This window comes from Condylostylus longicornis, unplaced genomic scaffold (genome assembly GCF_029603195.1).
Source record: "Condylostylus longicornis isolate FDR11 unplaced genomic scaffold, ASM2960319v2 ptg000028l, whole genome shotgun sequence".
Classification (NCBI taxonomy): Eukaryota; Metazoa; Arthropoda; class Insecta; order Diptera; family Dolichopodidae; genus Condylostylus; species Condylostylus longicornis.
In genome coordinates this window covers 4813359-4830037 of record NW_026577997.1, presented here as the reverse complement: position 1 = coordinate 4830037, position 16679 = coordinate 4813359, and the positions used below count along the sequence as shown (strand labels likewise).

The 16679-nt window shown below is 24.4% G+C and overlaps 1 protein-coding gene and 1 long non-coding RNA gene across 2 annotated transcripts in view; one reads left to right on the top strand and one right to left on the bottom strand.

The window, feature by feature from the left end:
• Positions 1-7369, top strand: part of LOC129607657 (uncharacterized) — a 26567-nt gene extending 19198 nt beyond the window's left edge. Inside the window, exon 3 of the long non-coding RNA XR_008696830.1 lies at positions 7180-7369. This is a non-coding gene — a long non-coding RNA (uncharacterized LOC129607657). The remainder of the gene's footprint in view (positions 1-7179) is intronic.
• On the bottom strand, positions 760-16679 carry LOC129607655 (homeobox protein vnd). Its single transcript, XM_055518797.1, has 3 exons — positions 16332-16679; positions 7265-7710; positions 760-2338 (listed from the first exon to the last, which is right to left on the bottom strand). The coding sequence occupies exons 1-3, from the start codon at positions 16568-16570 to the stop codon at positions 1365-1367; spliced, it is 1659 nt and encodes a 552-aa protein (XP_055374772.1). The 5' UTR covers positions 16571-16679; the 3' UTR covers positions 760-1364.

Sequence of the window (16679 nt, the reverse complement as noted above, 5' to 3'; positions counted from 1 at the left end):
AATTATTATTTTTGTATGGAAAATGTAATACCGAATGATTTGGAATTTTAGGTCTTCTCATTGCTAAATTTTCGCAATATATAGCTAAATCATATACTTAAACTGCTTTGATTTTGTAGAATAGTTAAAAAATATATTGCATATTCATTTCGTTATGATTTTATAGTATTGCGTTTTGCAGTTATCTCTTTTGATATGGAATAATGGTTTTTGCTTTTAAAAGTGTTTTTCATTTACAAATTATTCCTCCCTACTTCAAAATTGGCTTAGACTAGATTCCGGTATACTAGTGTTTGAATACCCTTAAAGAAACTTCTCCATAAATTTTATGATATTTTAATGAATAAATCGTAATCTAAGCCTGAACTGATCCTGATACTATTTTTGAATCAATTTTTGTTTCTCTATAAATACTAGTTATTAATATTTTTTTTTTAATTATATAACATTTTTAATATTATATTGAAAATTATATAACAAAACTTTTATTATTTTACATGCTTATACTATTACCAAATTGGAACTTTTTTTTCACATTATTTTATGTATTTAAATTTCAAAAAATTTTTCGAAATATTGTATAGCTAAATTTTACAAAATTTTATATGTACTCTGTATTAAAACGAAAATATTTATGAAAATTATATTATTATAAAAAATATTTACAAAAGAAAAATTATAAGAAAAATTATAAAATTAATTAAAAATTAATAGGAAATTAAAAAATTTTGTTTATAAATTTTTATTTACTTAAAAATAAAAGTGAGAGATTTGAGTTTATATAAGAAAAGATTTCTTGTTTAAAAACAAATTTATTTAAGGTTCATATAGTTGTATATGAAATATGGATTGGGCCAGATAGCTCCTTATTACAACACTTTGTTTGTAAAATGTACGAAAGAGATGCCGATTCTGTATTAGATGCGTAAAGTGTAAATCAAAAATTGCAAATCTCTCTTTCTATTCTTTTAAGATTTTCTATAGAGCTTGCTTGGCTAATATTTTCATATTGACTAATTTGGTTTAACTCAGAATATTTTTATAAATAGTTTGAAAGTATTTCTTTAGTGTTTTTCAATTAAACTCTATTATAAATTATGGCACATTAGAAATGATTTTAAACTAAAATAATTTTTTTAAGAAAAAATTTTAAATCTTTTCTTTTTAACAAAAATCTCATGTATAATATTCACAAATATCCTTAAAAATTAATTATTGCCATATACATACAGATGTATTTATATAATATTATAGGTAATGTTAATGTATTTTTACTATAGTAATCTAAAAAAAAAAAATTTGCATATTTCATAAAAAAAAAAAATTTAAAAAAAAAATTATTTAAATATTTGCTACATATAATATTAAGACCACCATCGACCAGATGGCGGTAATAAACTATGTGGATATTGACTATTTGCTGCTGCTGCTGACATCATTAAATGTGCTGTCTGTGATAATGATGATGATGTTACACTACCATCTGGTAAATCTTTTAAACCATTTTGTGTACCACTTAAACATGGTTTACCATTACGTACTAATACTGGTACAGCAACACGTTTCGGTTGTGATCCATATGTCGCAACATGATGATGATGCATTGCTGCTGCAACAGCTGCATTTTCATATATACCTTTTTCATTTTGTGCACGTTTTGTTTTATATCGATGATTTTGAAACCATATTTTTACTTGTGTTGGCGTTAAACGTATTACACTTGCTAAATGTTCACGTTCCGGTGCCGATAAATAACGTTGTTGACGAAAACGTCTTTCTAATTCATATGTTTGAGCTTTTGTAAATAGAACACGTCGTTTTCGTTTTTTATGTGGTATCGTATCTTGTCCATTTAAACCATTTGCATTATTTAGATTATTTGTATTATCTAAATTATGTTCATCATCATGTTCTAAATCATCATCATCTTCAATTATTTCTTCATCATCATTTAAACTATCATTATGATGGCTTAAATCACCGCCACTATGATTTGATGAACTTTGATTATTTTCATTTAAACTATCTTCACTAATATTAATTGAACCACCGCCAACAATATTATTATTTGTTGTTGGATTAGAATTATTATTATTGTTGTTGTTAGTATTGTAAGAGGAACGATTATTAGCATTTGTAATGACATTTGTAGAATTTTGATTATTATTACTATTATTATTATTATTATTATTATTTTTATTTGTTATATTATTATTATTAATGCCAGTCTTATAATCTGGTAATGATGGTGATGTTTGTGGGCAATTACCAATATGAGTATAAGAAACTTCAGATGTTACTGGTGATGTACTATCTGGGCTAGCTGGTTGTGGTATTCCTGTAATTAAAATAAAATTTATAAAGCAAAAATTAATATTGAATAGAAATAATATAAAAATTTTTTATAATTTAATTATTCAAAAATATATTTTATATGTATATATTTTTTTCCTTTTTGTTCTACTAGAATATTCTGTAGAGATTTTCATTTACTATTGAAATTTTGAGTAGATACACAATACCTATACATATACATTATGTTTAAAAAGAACCTTTATGTATTTTTATAAGTATATACAGACAAAAATTAATGATTAAATCACGCCCAATTCTTAATGCTAAAATATTTCATGGTATATGTATGGATTTGAAATTTTTTTTATATAAAGAGTGAAAAAGGATATTTTAATGTTTCTCTGTGTGCACTTTGTACATGTATTATATTTAAAATATAAGATGTATGATAGTATTTGTGAATCATGGAGTACAAAATATCTTTTGATTTGTGTGTGTGTGTGTGGCTGTGTATTTGAAAAATTTTAAATCAAAATATTTAAAATATAAATGTATTTGTGATATTATTTTTATTGGTGCAGTAAAATAAATAAATAAATTTTTCAACCATCATTAGCTTAATATAAAAATTAAAGTTGATAGATTGGGCTTGTAATTATGATATCATGATTGAAATCTCAATTTTTAATAATATCTAGGCTCTTTGATTATATAAACTAATTTTATATATTTTAAAATTTTAAATTAAACATTTGATTTTATTAAAAACCAACTGGTTTAAAATTATTTTTCATGTCCCTAGAGTTCAATTAGTAATTGATTATTGTGCGGACAAAACTTTCATTAACAATAATGCGAGATCTAACTACAATTTTGCAAAAAAAAGTGCATATGATGTGACGAACAGTATGTAAATTGTACTGGAATTTACACGTTCTAACCTGGGTTGGTCTAACCTTTTTAAATGCTGGCAAACAAATTCTATAAGTTAATCACGCGAATCGACAACTGATTCGTGATATTTCACTATGGTATACTGATTGTAAACATTAAAAAGGCGAACGTATGACACCTCGGCCGATAGTACATCCTTCTTTTCTCAAATTTTATTTTCTAAGGTCTTAATGAAATATAATCAGTTTATATTTCAACTCATTTAAAAGCATTATGAGGAAAATTTATGAAGTATCTTTTTAAAGGTGTTAGCTTAGTAAATTTTAGAAATATCAATGAATAGTTCAATACTTTGAAAAAAACTACGTAAAAATTTCTAGTTTTTTAACAAAAGACGTACAATAAATTCAGTTTTAAATAGTCTTTTTTTTTTAAATATATTATAATATTATAATTTATATTATTGCAATTATGAATGAAAATTTTTAATCCAAAATTTATAGAACACTTTATCATTTTTGAATGTAACTATTCAAATATATTTTTCTAATTTATTGTAATACAAAGAATAGAGAAACTTCCCAGAATCTGTTGATTGCCAAACCTCAAATATTTTTCAAAAAATTGAAGAAAATGTAAAATAAACTAACCGCACACACCCTAAAAAAACACCCCTAAAAGTGTTGTTTTTATTTTTTAGCAAATACATCTTTTATTCTTCAATGAAGGGGAGAAATTTTCCCAAAAAAAGGTATTTTACACATAATAAATAAGTACGAGTAAATTCTAAAACATTTTTTGAATTTTGGATTGAGTATTTCTTTGTCCTTCTAAGAGTCAAAAAAAATTTTCATGTAATTTAAGCATTTAACATGTTTTCTTTGTGTTGCAAAGCAAAAGTTAGTTTAAAATATTGCATATACGTTATTTGTAGTTGCAATTAATATTCAAAACTACTGTGCGCAGCTTAAAACTGCTATTGACAGTTGAAATCGCTTATATAGTTTTGAGTTTTATTATTTTAAATGCTGCTTTTCACAAAAAATAGAAATTAGCAAGAATTGTATTTATCAGTTCGTGGGCTGCCTCCATTGCTATATAGACCGCCTGAAAGCTTTTTCAAAATGCTAACTAAAATAATATTAAAAACGACTATCTGGATATTGTAGGCGTGGGAATACAAGTAAATCATGTTTTGAAACAACTTTGCACTCGTCTCGAAAAAAGGTCGATGACATATGTAATTTATATTGAAACTAGATCCTTGGGATTAATCTTGGACTCTAAGCTAAACTGGATGTCCAATATCCGAGAGCAAGTGAGGAAAGCTACTACTACACTTTACTCGTGAAAGAGTGACATCGGGAATAGGTGCGAGTTTTCAAGCCACTCATGGTTCATTGGCGTTACATCGCCGGGTGGGATGTGTGCTCATGTGCGTCGTTCTGGTGTTTAGGCCTGTGTTGAGCTGATACATCAATTTGAATTTAGGAAGCAAAGTTCATGGGATGGCATTGATGGACATGCAGGGAGAGTTGCGTTATGAACTCTTGAGTTTCTTTTTTACCTTCTTTCAATCTATATTCTGCACAAGCAGATTGCGGCAGAATTGGCTGTGAGTCCGCATCACTTCCGCCCCCATCAAGTCAAACTTGGGGGATGAAGGTAACATATGGGGCGGCTTAAACTGAATAATAGGGTTGAAGGAATGGTCCATTCTAAAGAACTTGGTGTGGATATCTCTTTTTCATCTACGAGACTGTCACTCAGGCGGAGGTGTTTGCAACAAACGAAATTTTAAAATAGCTGGCGGACAATGTGATATTATATTGGCGTAAAAGCATTTTTACGGATAGTGAGGCGTAGATTGCGGAGACGTCCACTTCTACAATGGGGTGTAGGCCATTTCTTTATCAGATGGTGCAATTCTTTGGAATTGATCTGATTTACGCTGCGGATGAAAGTGGAATCCAAGGAAACTGCACGGCGAATGAACTCGCAAGATGTGGAATGGCTTTTGGGGAGTCAATGTCATGTATCTTTTCAAAGTCGCGTCAACCTAACCTAATCTAACCTAATCTAACTCTTTCATTAATATTAATTATTGAAGATTATTGATATTTGTTGTTTATTTTTTGTTGGTATTCAATATCGAATATTATGGGTAGTTAATTTCTCTGAATTTAAAACGAGTATTTTTAAATAATCAAAACTAATTGTTGAACTATTATTTGCAGAAAATTATGTTCTTCCATTATTATATAGTAACAACTACTAGAGTACTTTTATTTAGTGCATAAACACATTACAGTTTTCATAAATAACAATAGTGAACTAAAAATTCGAATAAAATTCGATATGTGTAAGTGTACAGAAAATCCTTAAATTGTTTATATAAATGACTAAATAAAATAAATAAATATTTTCAAATATTTATTATCCTTTCTTTTTTTTCATGACAAATTAATATTTTTGACAGTTTCAAATCAATCAAAATATATATAAATAAATAAAATCATTTAAATTTGTCATTAAATATAGGAAAAAAATCTTCCATAGAACCCCTATAACGAAAGACACAGTAACAAAAATTTTAATCCTTTTTTCCCATTCATTTTCAAAATATGCATACATTTAAATATATACAAGTATGTCCTTAAATTAGAATTAATATTTTTGTGTTTGATTAAAAATCCAGTTTTTCTCATTGTATTTTTATTATTTTTCAATTTTCCTTAAACTATCGTACATACATATATGTGTGTATATGTATCGTATGAATATTTTTTACATACTGAATTAATTTTTGAATTGGGAACAATTCAAAATTTAGAAAGCCAATTCACATTTCAAAGAGTCCCTTGTTTTTTGTATGATTAACCTTTTAAAAATTATAATTATAATAATGATGGTGTCTTTTTATTTTGTTCAAGACAGATGTTATTTAAAGTAGAAAGAATAAAAATTTGTTCATGTATTTGTATGTGTGTATTTGAAAATAATTTTCTAAAATTGCAAAATATCTGTTTTTACAGTTCTATCTGTTTTAAATTTGTTCAGTATAAAATGATAATATTATTAATATTTGATAAAAAAAATAATGATACATAAATATTTTTATACATTAATATTGTGTGTGTGTAGTGTTGAAAGAAAAACATAAATATTTCACAAGGACATTATACAATATCAATTTGTATGTAATTTATAGATATTATAGGTATTTGAAATAATTTGAACATAGAAAATTTAAGCCTCATTCAATGATCAAATAACCAACATAAAACACAATAAATGACAAAAATCAAAATTCTAAAATATCCTACATGCACATCTGCCTCTAATATCTATATGTATGTAAAGTCATATAAGTATGTAACCTAATCCATGTACATAAACTTCACTTATATACAAAAGGTTTGTGTTATTAAAAAAGGCTTCAAAAATAAAAATGGAATCTCAAATTTGCGTGAATTTTTTTTTTAATAATTCTATTCAATTTTGTTTTTTAATAAATAACATGAGAAGGATTTGGATGTCCTTTTTTACGGTACTTTTTTTTTTCATATATCAAAGTATATAAAAAAGTAGGTAGGGGTCGATATAATATCATGTACAAAGTATACAAATATTTTTTTTAATTTTTTAACTGAAGAGTAGTACTTTAATTGTGCGTGAAATAGCAAATCCGATACTTACAGTTATTGAAAAATTACAAGAAAAAATAAAATGACAAATTGCCTGTCACTTACATACATATACACTTAAGTACGGATATAGGTAACTATCTATACGCGACTATTGTAAAATGTTTACAATAGTCGCCATATTGTGATTTATAATTAATTGTGAACGTTGAAGTGAGGTTATGTAGCTCTAGTTATTTTATAGTCATTTTAAGTTTTATTATATATGTATATTTAAAAAAATTAAGATTAATGTAGGCTTACTATTTTCTGTAATTAGTAATTTGATATTTTCTTATTTTAGTACTTTGCTGCGGAAGGAATAGCTGTGAACCGGACATGTCAAATTCAAGTATAAATAAAATAAAATAATTTCAAATTACACTTACCATAATGATCATTTTCTCTCATCCATGCAACTCTTGAAGCTGGATGAAACATTGCATGAGAAAATGGATGATGATATGGTGCTTCATCACCAAATGCAGTTCCTGAATTACCATTAATATTATTTGTTGCTGCCGATAGATATGTTGAATCTGTCGGTGATAAAGTTTGATGTGATGCTGTATGATGATTTGTTCCATTTCCAATATTATTAGATGTTGTTGATAAAACAGTATTTGTATTTAAATTTGTATTACTATTATTATTATGATGATTAAGATGAGAATTTGTTGTATGATTATCACCTGATAATGTTGTATTATGATGATTAACAGTTGTTCCTGTCGATGTTTGATGATGTAAATTCTTTAAACCAGAACCATCTAATTCTAATATATCTGATATTTGAAAACCAGATCTTTGTGAAGGAACTTTTGGTTCAAATAAACTGTAAGTAGTAAGAATTAAAGAAAAATATGTAATAATTGTTTTTTTATTTTAAATTTTGAAAAATCTATGAAAATCTAATATTTATTTTTAATTTAAATACGCTTCAAATAAAAGTTAGAATCATTAAATTATGAATTAGGTTTTAACATGTTTGATATCAAATATGTTTGATTTAAATTCAACATGTTTAATTTATTTCCTTTTTTAGTTTGAAATAATTGTGGTAAACATTAGGTTAATTTTGAAGAAATTCTATATAAAATGGCATTTTAAATTAGATCGTTTATAAAATGTTCCATTAAGACAATTGAAATAGAAGAATCTACTTGAATAATTACATTATTTCTGCTTTCATACAATTGTTTCAAACGTTTTGTATGATTTCACTATTACAACCGCTCTCTTCAAGATCCTCAGATTTTTTTTTCAAAGTTGTTTTTAAAAATTTATTCTATTTACTCTTTTAAATTTTCTCGGTAATTTCTAAATGTCCACAGGACACAAAGTAAATAAAACGCTCTTTTATTTAATGTATAAAAAGACTAAGTCTTTAAGTATTATTTATGATTAGATTTAATTTAAAAAAATTGTTCTACATTTTTTTCAAAGGCAAACAATTAAAAAAAAAATCAAAACGGACGTAAAAGTCATTTTAAAAGACTCATACATACTTATACACAATATACTACTTTTTTTTAGCTTTTGTTTCCATATTTTTCATTTATGTAAGTATATTGAAAATTTATGACCGGAAATTCCGAAAACGATTAAACTGCAAAATACCTTTTATAAATTTTCGAATATAATAGAGATATTGAAAGAAAATAAAAAAGAAAAAATATATTATGTATATGTATGTCCTTAAAAAAAGAAGATTTAAAATGAAATTTTCAAAAGAATGAATTTAGAATCCAAAAGAATAGATTGACCACCTTAGTGGTGAACCTGTAATTTTTTTAATTCTTATGCATAAGAAGATACGATTTTAATTAATTTAAATATACGTGTATATTTACAGATGTTTAAAATACAAAAAAGGATGAAAACGATAGAAAACTTAAGTAAAAATGCTATTACTTCCGGACTGTACTGTAAAAGCAGCAAATCCACAATTTTTAATTAGCAAACTAATCGTATAGATGTACAAATGGAACAACATTTACCGTGATAAACGAAATATGGCCAAGACTAGAATTGTTTTATACAAGGATTTTAACGAGCATTGAATATAATTAAATATGATGGTTTACAATGGCAATAGTTTACAGCGAAGTATCTTGCCAAGCACTTTAACAGGTACTGAATATTGATATTTGACAAATGGAAAATTTAATGGAGTTACAAAAGCTCATCGTCAATATAAAGAAGTCTAAGAAATAAGTGTTCTTTCAATAAAAATCGACAGATATTAATATAAGTTTCTCGTACAGTAACAGAAAATTAGACACATTGGTGCAATATAAATATTTTGGAGTTGTATTTGACAAAAATCTTACATGGAAACCATATATAAACGAATAATTGAAGAAAGCCAGGATAATTTCAGACATACTTTATGGTATTAATAAAAAGGTTTGCTTGTACCTAAAAGATTCTGTATATTATTCTATCTATAGCACTATCACATATGTTATGCAAACATGGGGAAACACTTAAAAAAATCTTTGTTTGTTTCAGATAGCTCAAAACAAAGCTATAAAAAATCTGTATGGTTACGAGAGATGAACTTCTACATTGGATATGTACAGCAATTTTAAAATATTAATGTTAAATATACAATTATAAAATGGAATTTTTGGGATTCTGTCTCTCTTCTGACTAATGGAGTTAAGTCGAACCACTCTGGATAAGGTGAAACAAAGGGAATACAAAATTATCGGAATTAAAATTAAAGAATTTGTCATTTAAAATTTTAAAAATGTTAATTTTAATCAGATTATGACAATTAACATTTTAAAAATATAATGAAAATTTCAAATAATTTTCGGAATTTAAAATAATTCGCACACATCACATACATACATAGAATATGAAGGATGATTATGAGAAGGCAAACTGGCAAACTACCGACTGTAATATTCTTGTTTATTGTTTAAGTAACTAAATCTTGTTTATGGTAAAATAAACTTTTAATCTTACCATTTCAATACTAAAAGATTTATTAGAAAAAGAAAAGCAAGATTAACTAAAATCTGAATCCTTTTTAAAATTGTAAAATAAATGGTTTGCTATTTTATTTAATTGCTAAATATTTTTTTACTGCTTACATGTGAATATTTTTTTTGTCAAAGTAGCAACGTTAACTAATTTTAACCTGTTAAAAAAAAATATTTCATTTGAAAATTTTTATAAAAGTGTTAAGGATTTTTGAAAACATTGGAAAAAAAAACACAAATTTCCATATGTAGAGAGTAGCATGTTAAGAAAAATTTAATTGTTTTCATTTTGGAAATACCAAAATAAATATAAAATCGCGTTTAAAAATATACTAAAGTTGAGATTATTTTTGAGCTTCTTCTTGCATATATTAAAATTTTTATTATATTATGTGAATAAGAAAAGAATTTTATTCATATAATATAATAAAAGGTATAAGATGCATGCCATTCCTTAACTAAAAATTTGAATTTTATATATTTATAACATGAGAAGTTTTAGATTTTAGGGATCACATTATATGATAGTAGTCTTTGTAAAATAATTTACTAACATATTATAAAAATAATATGAAAAAATTTATTAAGGTACTTATTTTACCTGTTACTTTTCTATATATGTAATACCACTTAAATTGAACATATGTTGAAATTTTTCTATTGTTCTTTTAATTGACAATATTTTTGAAGAAAATTTCGGGATTTCCATTTTTTTTTCTTTTTCTGCTTACAAATATAGTTTTCAACTATAAAAGAATCTTGCGGCGACCTGTTTTCAAATGGTGTTATAAATTTATTTGTTCATTTATTGAGTTAACAATTAATAATAATCTAAAAAATAGCTATGGTGTCTTAATGTCTTCTCTTCTATATGAGTCAGTTTTAATTATAAAATTGATTAATTGTCTTAATTAAAATCGATTAATTGGATTGATCGTAATGGAAGTAAATAGACAAAATTTTAAATCTATAAAGCCGAAAATTTATGTACCTTTTTACTAACTAAATAAATTTGTTGAGGCTTTAATTTTGTAGAACAGTTCGCCTATGTATTCTTATGATATTATAAGATTGACATGACCAACTTTTTCTCTCCTCGTTTTGTAATCTTAATACTTACGAAACTGCATTCGTATTTCATGAAGTTTAAGAGATTTTCTATAGCATACTATGCCATTACTTAAGGCATTCTTTATAAAAAAAACCTAGTGTGTATAATTTATTCCATATTTATGTACATGTGAATCTAGAATATGTTTGAAATGAACCTACACGTTTTAATACGTATAGTACCCGAATTTTTTTTTTATTTTTTTTTTTGGCACCAATTTGTCTGGCAGGTTCAGGTCTATATTAGTATATTATAATTATCTTCAAGTATTGCTATGGTTTTTTATTAGACAAGTATGAAGATTGACACACTAACACAAACGTGTGCGCATTGCACTTGAATATACAAACTAAATTTTAACTAAAAATATATTTTTTTTTTTACCTGTTTTCGTTACCTTAAAGATTATGAATTTCATTTTGAAAATTGTAAACAATAAAATTCAGGATGTGAGGTCAATGTAAAAGAAAATGATGACTTATTGTAAGATATTAGAAAAAAAATAAAATATTTTTGTAGTATTTTAAATAAAATGTACACAGACACTGAATTATATGTATATGTACATGCTTAACAATAAAATACCGACACCGGATGGGATTTCCCGTGCTAAAAATCAAAAGAAATACATCTGGCCGATTGTATTTTAAAAATCCTTAACATTTATATTTTAATAAGGTGTATTTTTATAGTTAAATTGTATATTGTAAATATATTTAGGTAGGTTTTAAAAAGGAAAATAATATTTTAAGAGTTGTATTTAATTTGGAGAGTTTCTTATAGTTTAAGTGTTATGAAAATGTAGTTTTTATTATTATTGCGCATGTTATTTTTATTAATTTGTGCATTTTTAATTTGTAAAATACAATTATTTTACCTGTGTATATATGCATAAAGTTTTTATGTTACTTATTATTGTTATTAAAATGTTCTTAATTATTATTATTATTATTTTAGGTCCAGTTCATTGTCATTTTAAATTCAACTTACAAGGAACGTTGTAGTAAGAACAAATATGACAGAGAATTTAATACGTTAAATGCAGAATATCTCTAAAGGATTGAAAAATCTTTTAAATTCATCAACGAAATAAACATATATGTAAATATCATATTTTACTTTTTAAAATCTTCCTTTTTTCCTTTAGTGTTTCAAGCCCATATTTTAGATTTTAGATCAAAACTGTTGCTTTATTATAACAAATATAAATCAAATTAACTCAAATGTTTAAAAACTATATCCAAGAAAAATTTCATCAACCTAATTATTTTTGATATAAAATGAATAAATTTTCCATATACATATATGTGCATGACTATTTTCACCATTCTATTATATAACCATATTATGCACACCTTTTTCCTGAGCAGTCAACATAAATTAAGATAAATTAAATATCGATTAGATTAAAAGCATATAAAATGAAAATAAAAAATGTTTTTGATTTTATTATTTATGGTTTACATATATGTATATATAATTTATTTACACACATAAAATATACACTATTCGTAAAATACGAGTAATACGCTATCAAGATAATGTAAAGTTTATTTCAACAGTTATATAACATGCACTTGTACAAAATTTATACTTTATGTGATGTGCTATACACAAGCTTAATGCCTGAATCAAACTATAATAAATAACTCCAAAAAACAAAAAAATAATAAAATCAAAAATTCTCCAAAAATAAAAAGCATGTAAGTAGCTATATAGTCATAAAATACAAAATTTGGATAAACAAAAAATTTGAAGTGAAAATTTTTGATTTCATAGTTTGTTATTTATAGACATTATAATGATTGCTAACAGGTCCGGCTTTAGAATTGTTATACGACAAAAAATTAAATTTATTTATCTAAATACAAACTAATCTGCAATTGATTTTGTTCGGAAATTAAAATTTTTTAATTGAATGAGTCTAGTTAACTTACGATGTTCGATTTGTGAAACGCAGCCTGTTATGCTACCTAAAATATTACGTATATTAGGTCGTCTACGAAATTGAAATCTAACGTTAATGTTTTATTTGGGAAAATAATGTATATTAGTTTGCATCTAGGAAAAATGCCCTAAAATTTTTGTGTGCTCGTTATGGTTAAGAATTGAAAATTTGAAATAATCTTAAAAATTATTGAAAATCGTTTGTGACAATATTATGTATTAGGCTGTACGTTATTGAATATGCTTTACAAAATTCGATTAAGATCTAATTCTGAAGCTTTTCGAGCTTTTTTTATCCCGATATTAAGAAATTTCTTCTCCATAGACATAAAACATAATATGTAGTTAAAAATTGCTATAATAAAAAATTTCTGTTCCATGGGCATTAAATGATGTAATTTCAACTCTGATCATTTAGATTTATAACGCGTTATACAATAATAAATAATAAAAATTCTATATTTTTATAATAAAATTTTCATTAAAAAATCAGCGATTAAGTAATTAGCTTTTATATAGTTAATGGTTCGAATTTCCGGCTTTGAGTAAAAGAAAAGCAAAATTAAAGAAAAACAAAAAAAAAATGCACAAGCAAGAGGGAAACGAAAAATGGTTTAGTTTGGTTATCATGAAATGAATGAATTTTATATGATAATTAAGTGAAGAAGACGAGTCGTGTAAATTGCTAAAAAGGATTTTCAGGAAGGGAAATATAATAATAACAATAAAAGGAAAAATAAATTTTTATTTTGTGAAAATTTCTAGCTGTGAGCAGCTGCTAATTTTTATTTTTGCTTAATTCTTGCTTACTTGTTCTGACTATGCCAACTCTATTTATTTATTTTTGATATTATACTATATGCATTGGTATATTAGGTTTTATACAGTATATATATGTATATAGTAATTAAATTTTGAGCATTTAAAGTGGTATAATAGCTTAATTTAACTGAACTATAGTAGTACACGTACTCATATTTTATATATATTAATTTGGGTGGGGGGGATTTTTTCTCTGTTTTGATCAAAGATGATTGGAGGGTGCCAAAAAATCATCCCTTTTGTTCTGCTTAAATTCTGTTAGCTTTTCCTTGATATTTTTTTTTTTTTGGTAGTATTTAATATTTTTATTATTATTTATGAAAATGATTTTATAAAAGCAGGAAAAGTAGGACATTTTTATTACCCATCAGTATTTTTTTTTTTTTGTTTCTTTCAAAGTTACTATGGAAAGAGTTTTTAAAATAAGTGTGGTTGTATTTAATACCACTTTAGTTGAATATTATTATGATAGTGTATTAAGAATATTATGATTTTATTCAAAAGTTAATTATAAAAGAATTGAAGTACAACGAAAAAAAGAATCAAAAAAAGAAGAAGAACTAAAATGCGTGTTGAAAAGTTGTGAAAGGATGAACTTAGAACTATGTTAAAAAGGAATAATAATAATATTTTATTTTATATATGTAAAAAATTACACAGAAAGTTCAATAAATTTTAAAACTGTTACCATAAAATATGAGTATAAACAAAAGTATAAGATTATAGAAATGTCCGAAATAAGTTTAGCTTCAAAATTAAGATATTTTTTAATTTAACAATTAAACATTTGACTTAAATTACAACATTATTTTCTTATTTTAGCAAAAATTTGCATGAGAATCGAATGTAAATCAGAAAACTCTATCTAATCTGAGGATTTTATAATAATTAATTTTTCAATGGCTTTTCAAATGTTTTCAAAAGTTATATTGGTCAATACAAACCTAGCAGTTTTTAAAGCCTATTTCATATTTTTTAAGTTTCGATTTTAGTACCAAGGATCTATTAAAATCACTTTGTATTTCCATTTTAGTAACTATGAATATCATATGTTTTTTTTTTGAATAATAAAATATTTCAAGAATTGATATTGTATAAAATAATTGCACTGTATAAAATAATGAAATGAACTCAATTAATATATCAATATTATAAAGCAATCATATATAATAATTATGAGGGTGGTTAAGTGGTATATATATATATATATAACTAATTTTTAATAGATCAGTTGGTTCAATAATTTATTGACATATATCATGTGAATTAATTTATATTTGTTCCCATATTTTGAATTCTAATCGAATTGTTGATTTCATTTCCGAAATTTTTGATAAAATTAAATTATTTTATTTATGCATGTTTCTTATATTATAGTAAATTTTTTTTATTAATTTGCGTTTTTATGAAAATTGATGTTTATTTTATTGTTTTGAACTAAAAATTTCGAGGATATGCGTATAAGTTTTTAAAATATAGTTTATGATTTAGAAAAAATTTTATTAATTCCACATTATAATAATTATTTCAATTAATAAGAATCTGGATTATCATTTTAGAAGTCCAAAATCAATTTGATGTAAAATTTTTTATTTGAACAGTAATATGCCGCCGTAGTAACGTGTTTAAGTATTATAAAACTATTTTATTTGTAGAACAGGAACTATTAGTAACTATTTAATTCGTAGCTTTTTATTTTACATATATATATTTGTTTAAATTAAATATTTTTTAAAATGAATACAAAATTTTATTAATAATATCAATAAAATTATTGCGCACAAACTATTAATACGATATTTTATCTATGCACATTTAAAGTAATTTTTAACTCTTAAATTTTATCATGCTGTCTAAGAAGTTACAAAAGATTAATAATTTTGGTTTCCTTTAATATTCTAAACTAGAATTTCTATCTCTAAAAAGTCTACATTAAAGTAACAATATAAAATATTATTTAAAATTCAAATTGTATTTAAAATATTCTTTTATGATTTTGTACCCAATGTCTTAATATAACACAATTTTTATATGATATTTTATGTGATATAATTATAACAATTACATAATAATTTAGGGCTTAATTAAATTATATCAAAATTTTTATTATATATTTATTATATTGAGTGTACTTATTAATGGATTATAATATTATTTAATATTTGCGTGATAAAATATAAGGCATAATTAATATTTGTGTAAATAAATTAATTTATGTATAAGTAATAAAATATTTAGTGACATAAAACCTTTGTAGGTAAGTGTTATAAATTAAATAATTTAACAAGAGTAGGTATTACTACTGTTCAGTTGTTTTTTTTTTGTATTATTTATTGGTATCTTATATAATTTTTGATAAGTTGGTGGTCTTAAATTTAAATATAGAAAATCCCAAACCATTCAAACCATTTAGTAGAATTTTGTAATTTTCAGTTTTGATAAAACTAAAATTTAAAATGTTTTTAAACATTTTATAATCAAATTCTGAATAAATTTATATTCACATAATAAATGAATGTACATATTACATGCTTGTGAATAAACACTCTCAATAACCTGTTTTGTTTTTTTGTAGAATCTTACCCAGGTAAAGCATTCCTTAATGCAGCAGATGGATAAAATGCCGCTGGTAATAATGCTGGACCCCATGGCGGTAATAATATTGGCCATGTTAAAAATGGTGCTGCAGTTGAACCCATTAAACTACCCATTGTATGACCAACAGTTGCATTTAATGGTAATTCATCAGCTATTGTCGGCGGTGACGACGATGATGCCGATGAACAACGTTTACGTTTTTCAGCCACGTTGAGATTTTTCATGTAAAGTGTTTTTTTTTTCTTTTCTTTTGTTAAATATTTTTATTGTTTAGTTTAAATTTATAAAAAAAAATTCTATTCTTTTATTTAAATTAAATTAGATTTCAGTTAA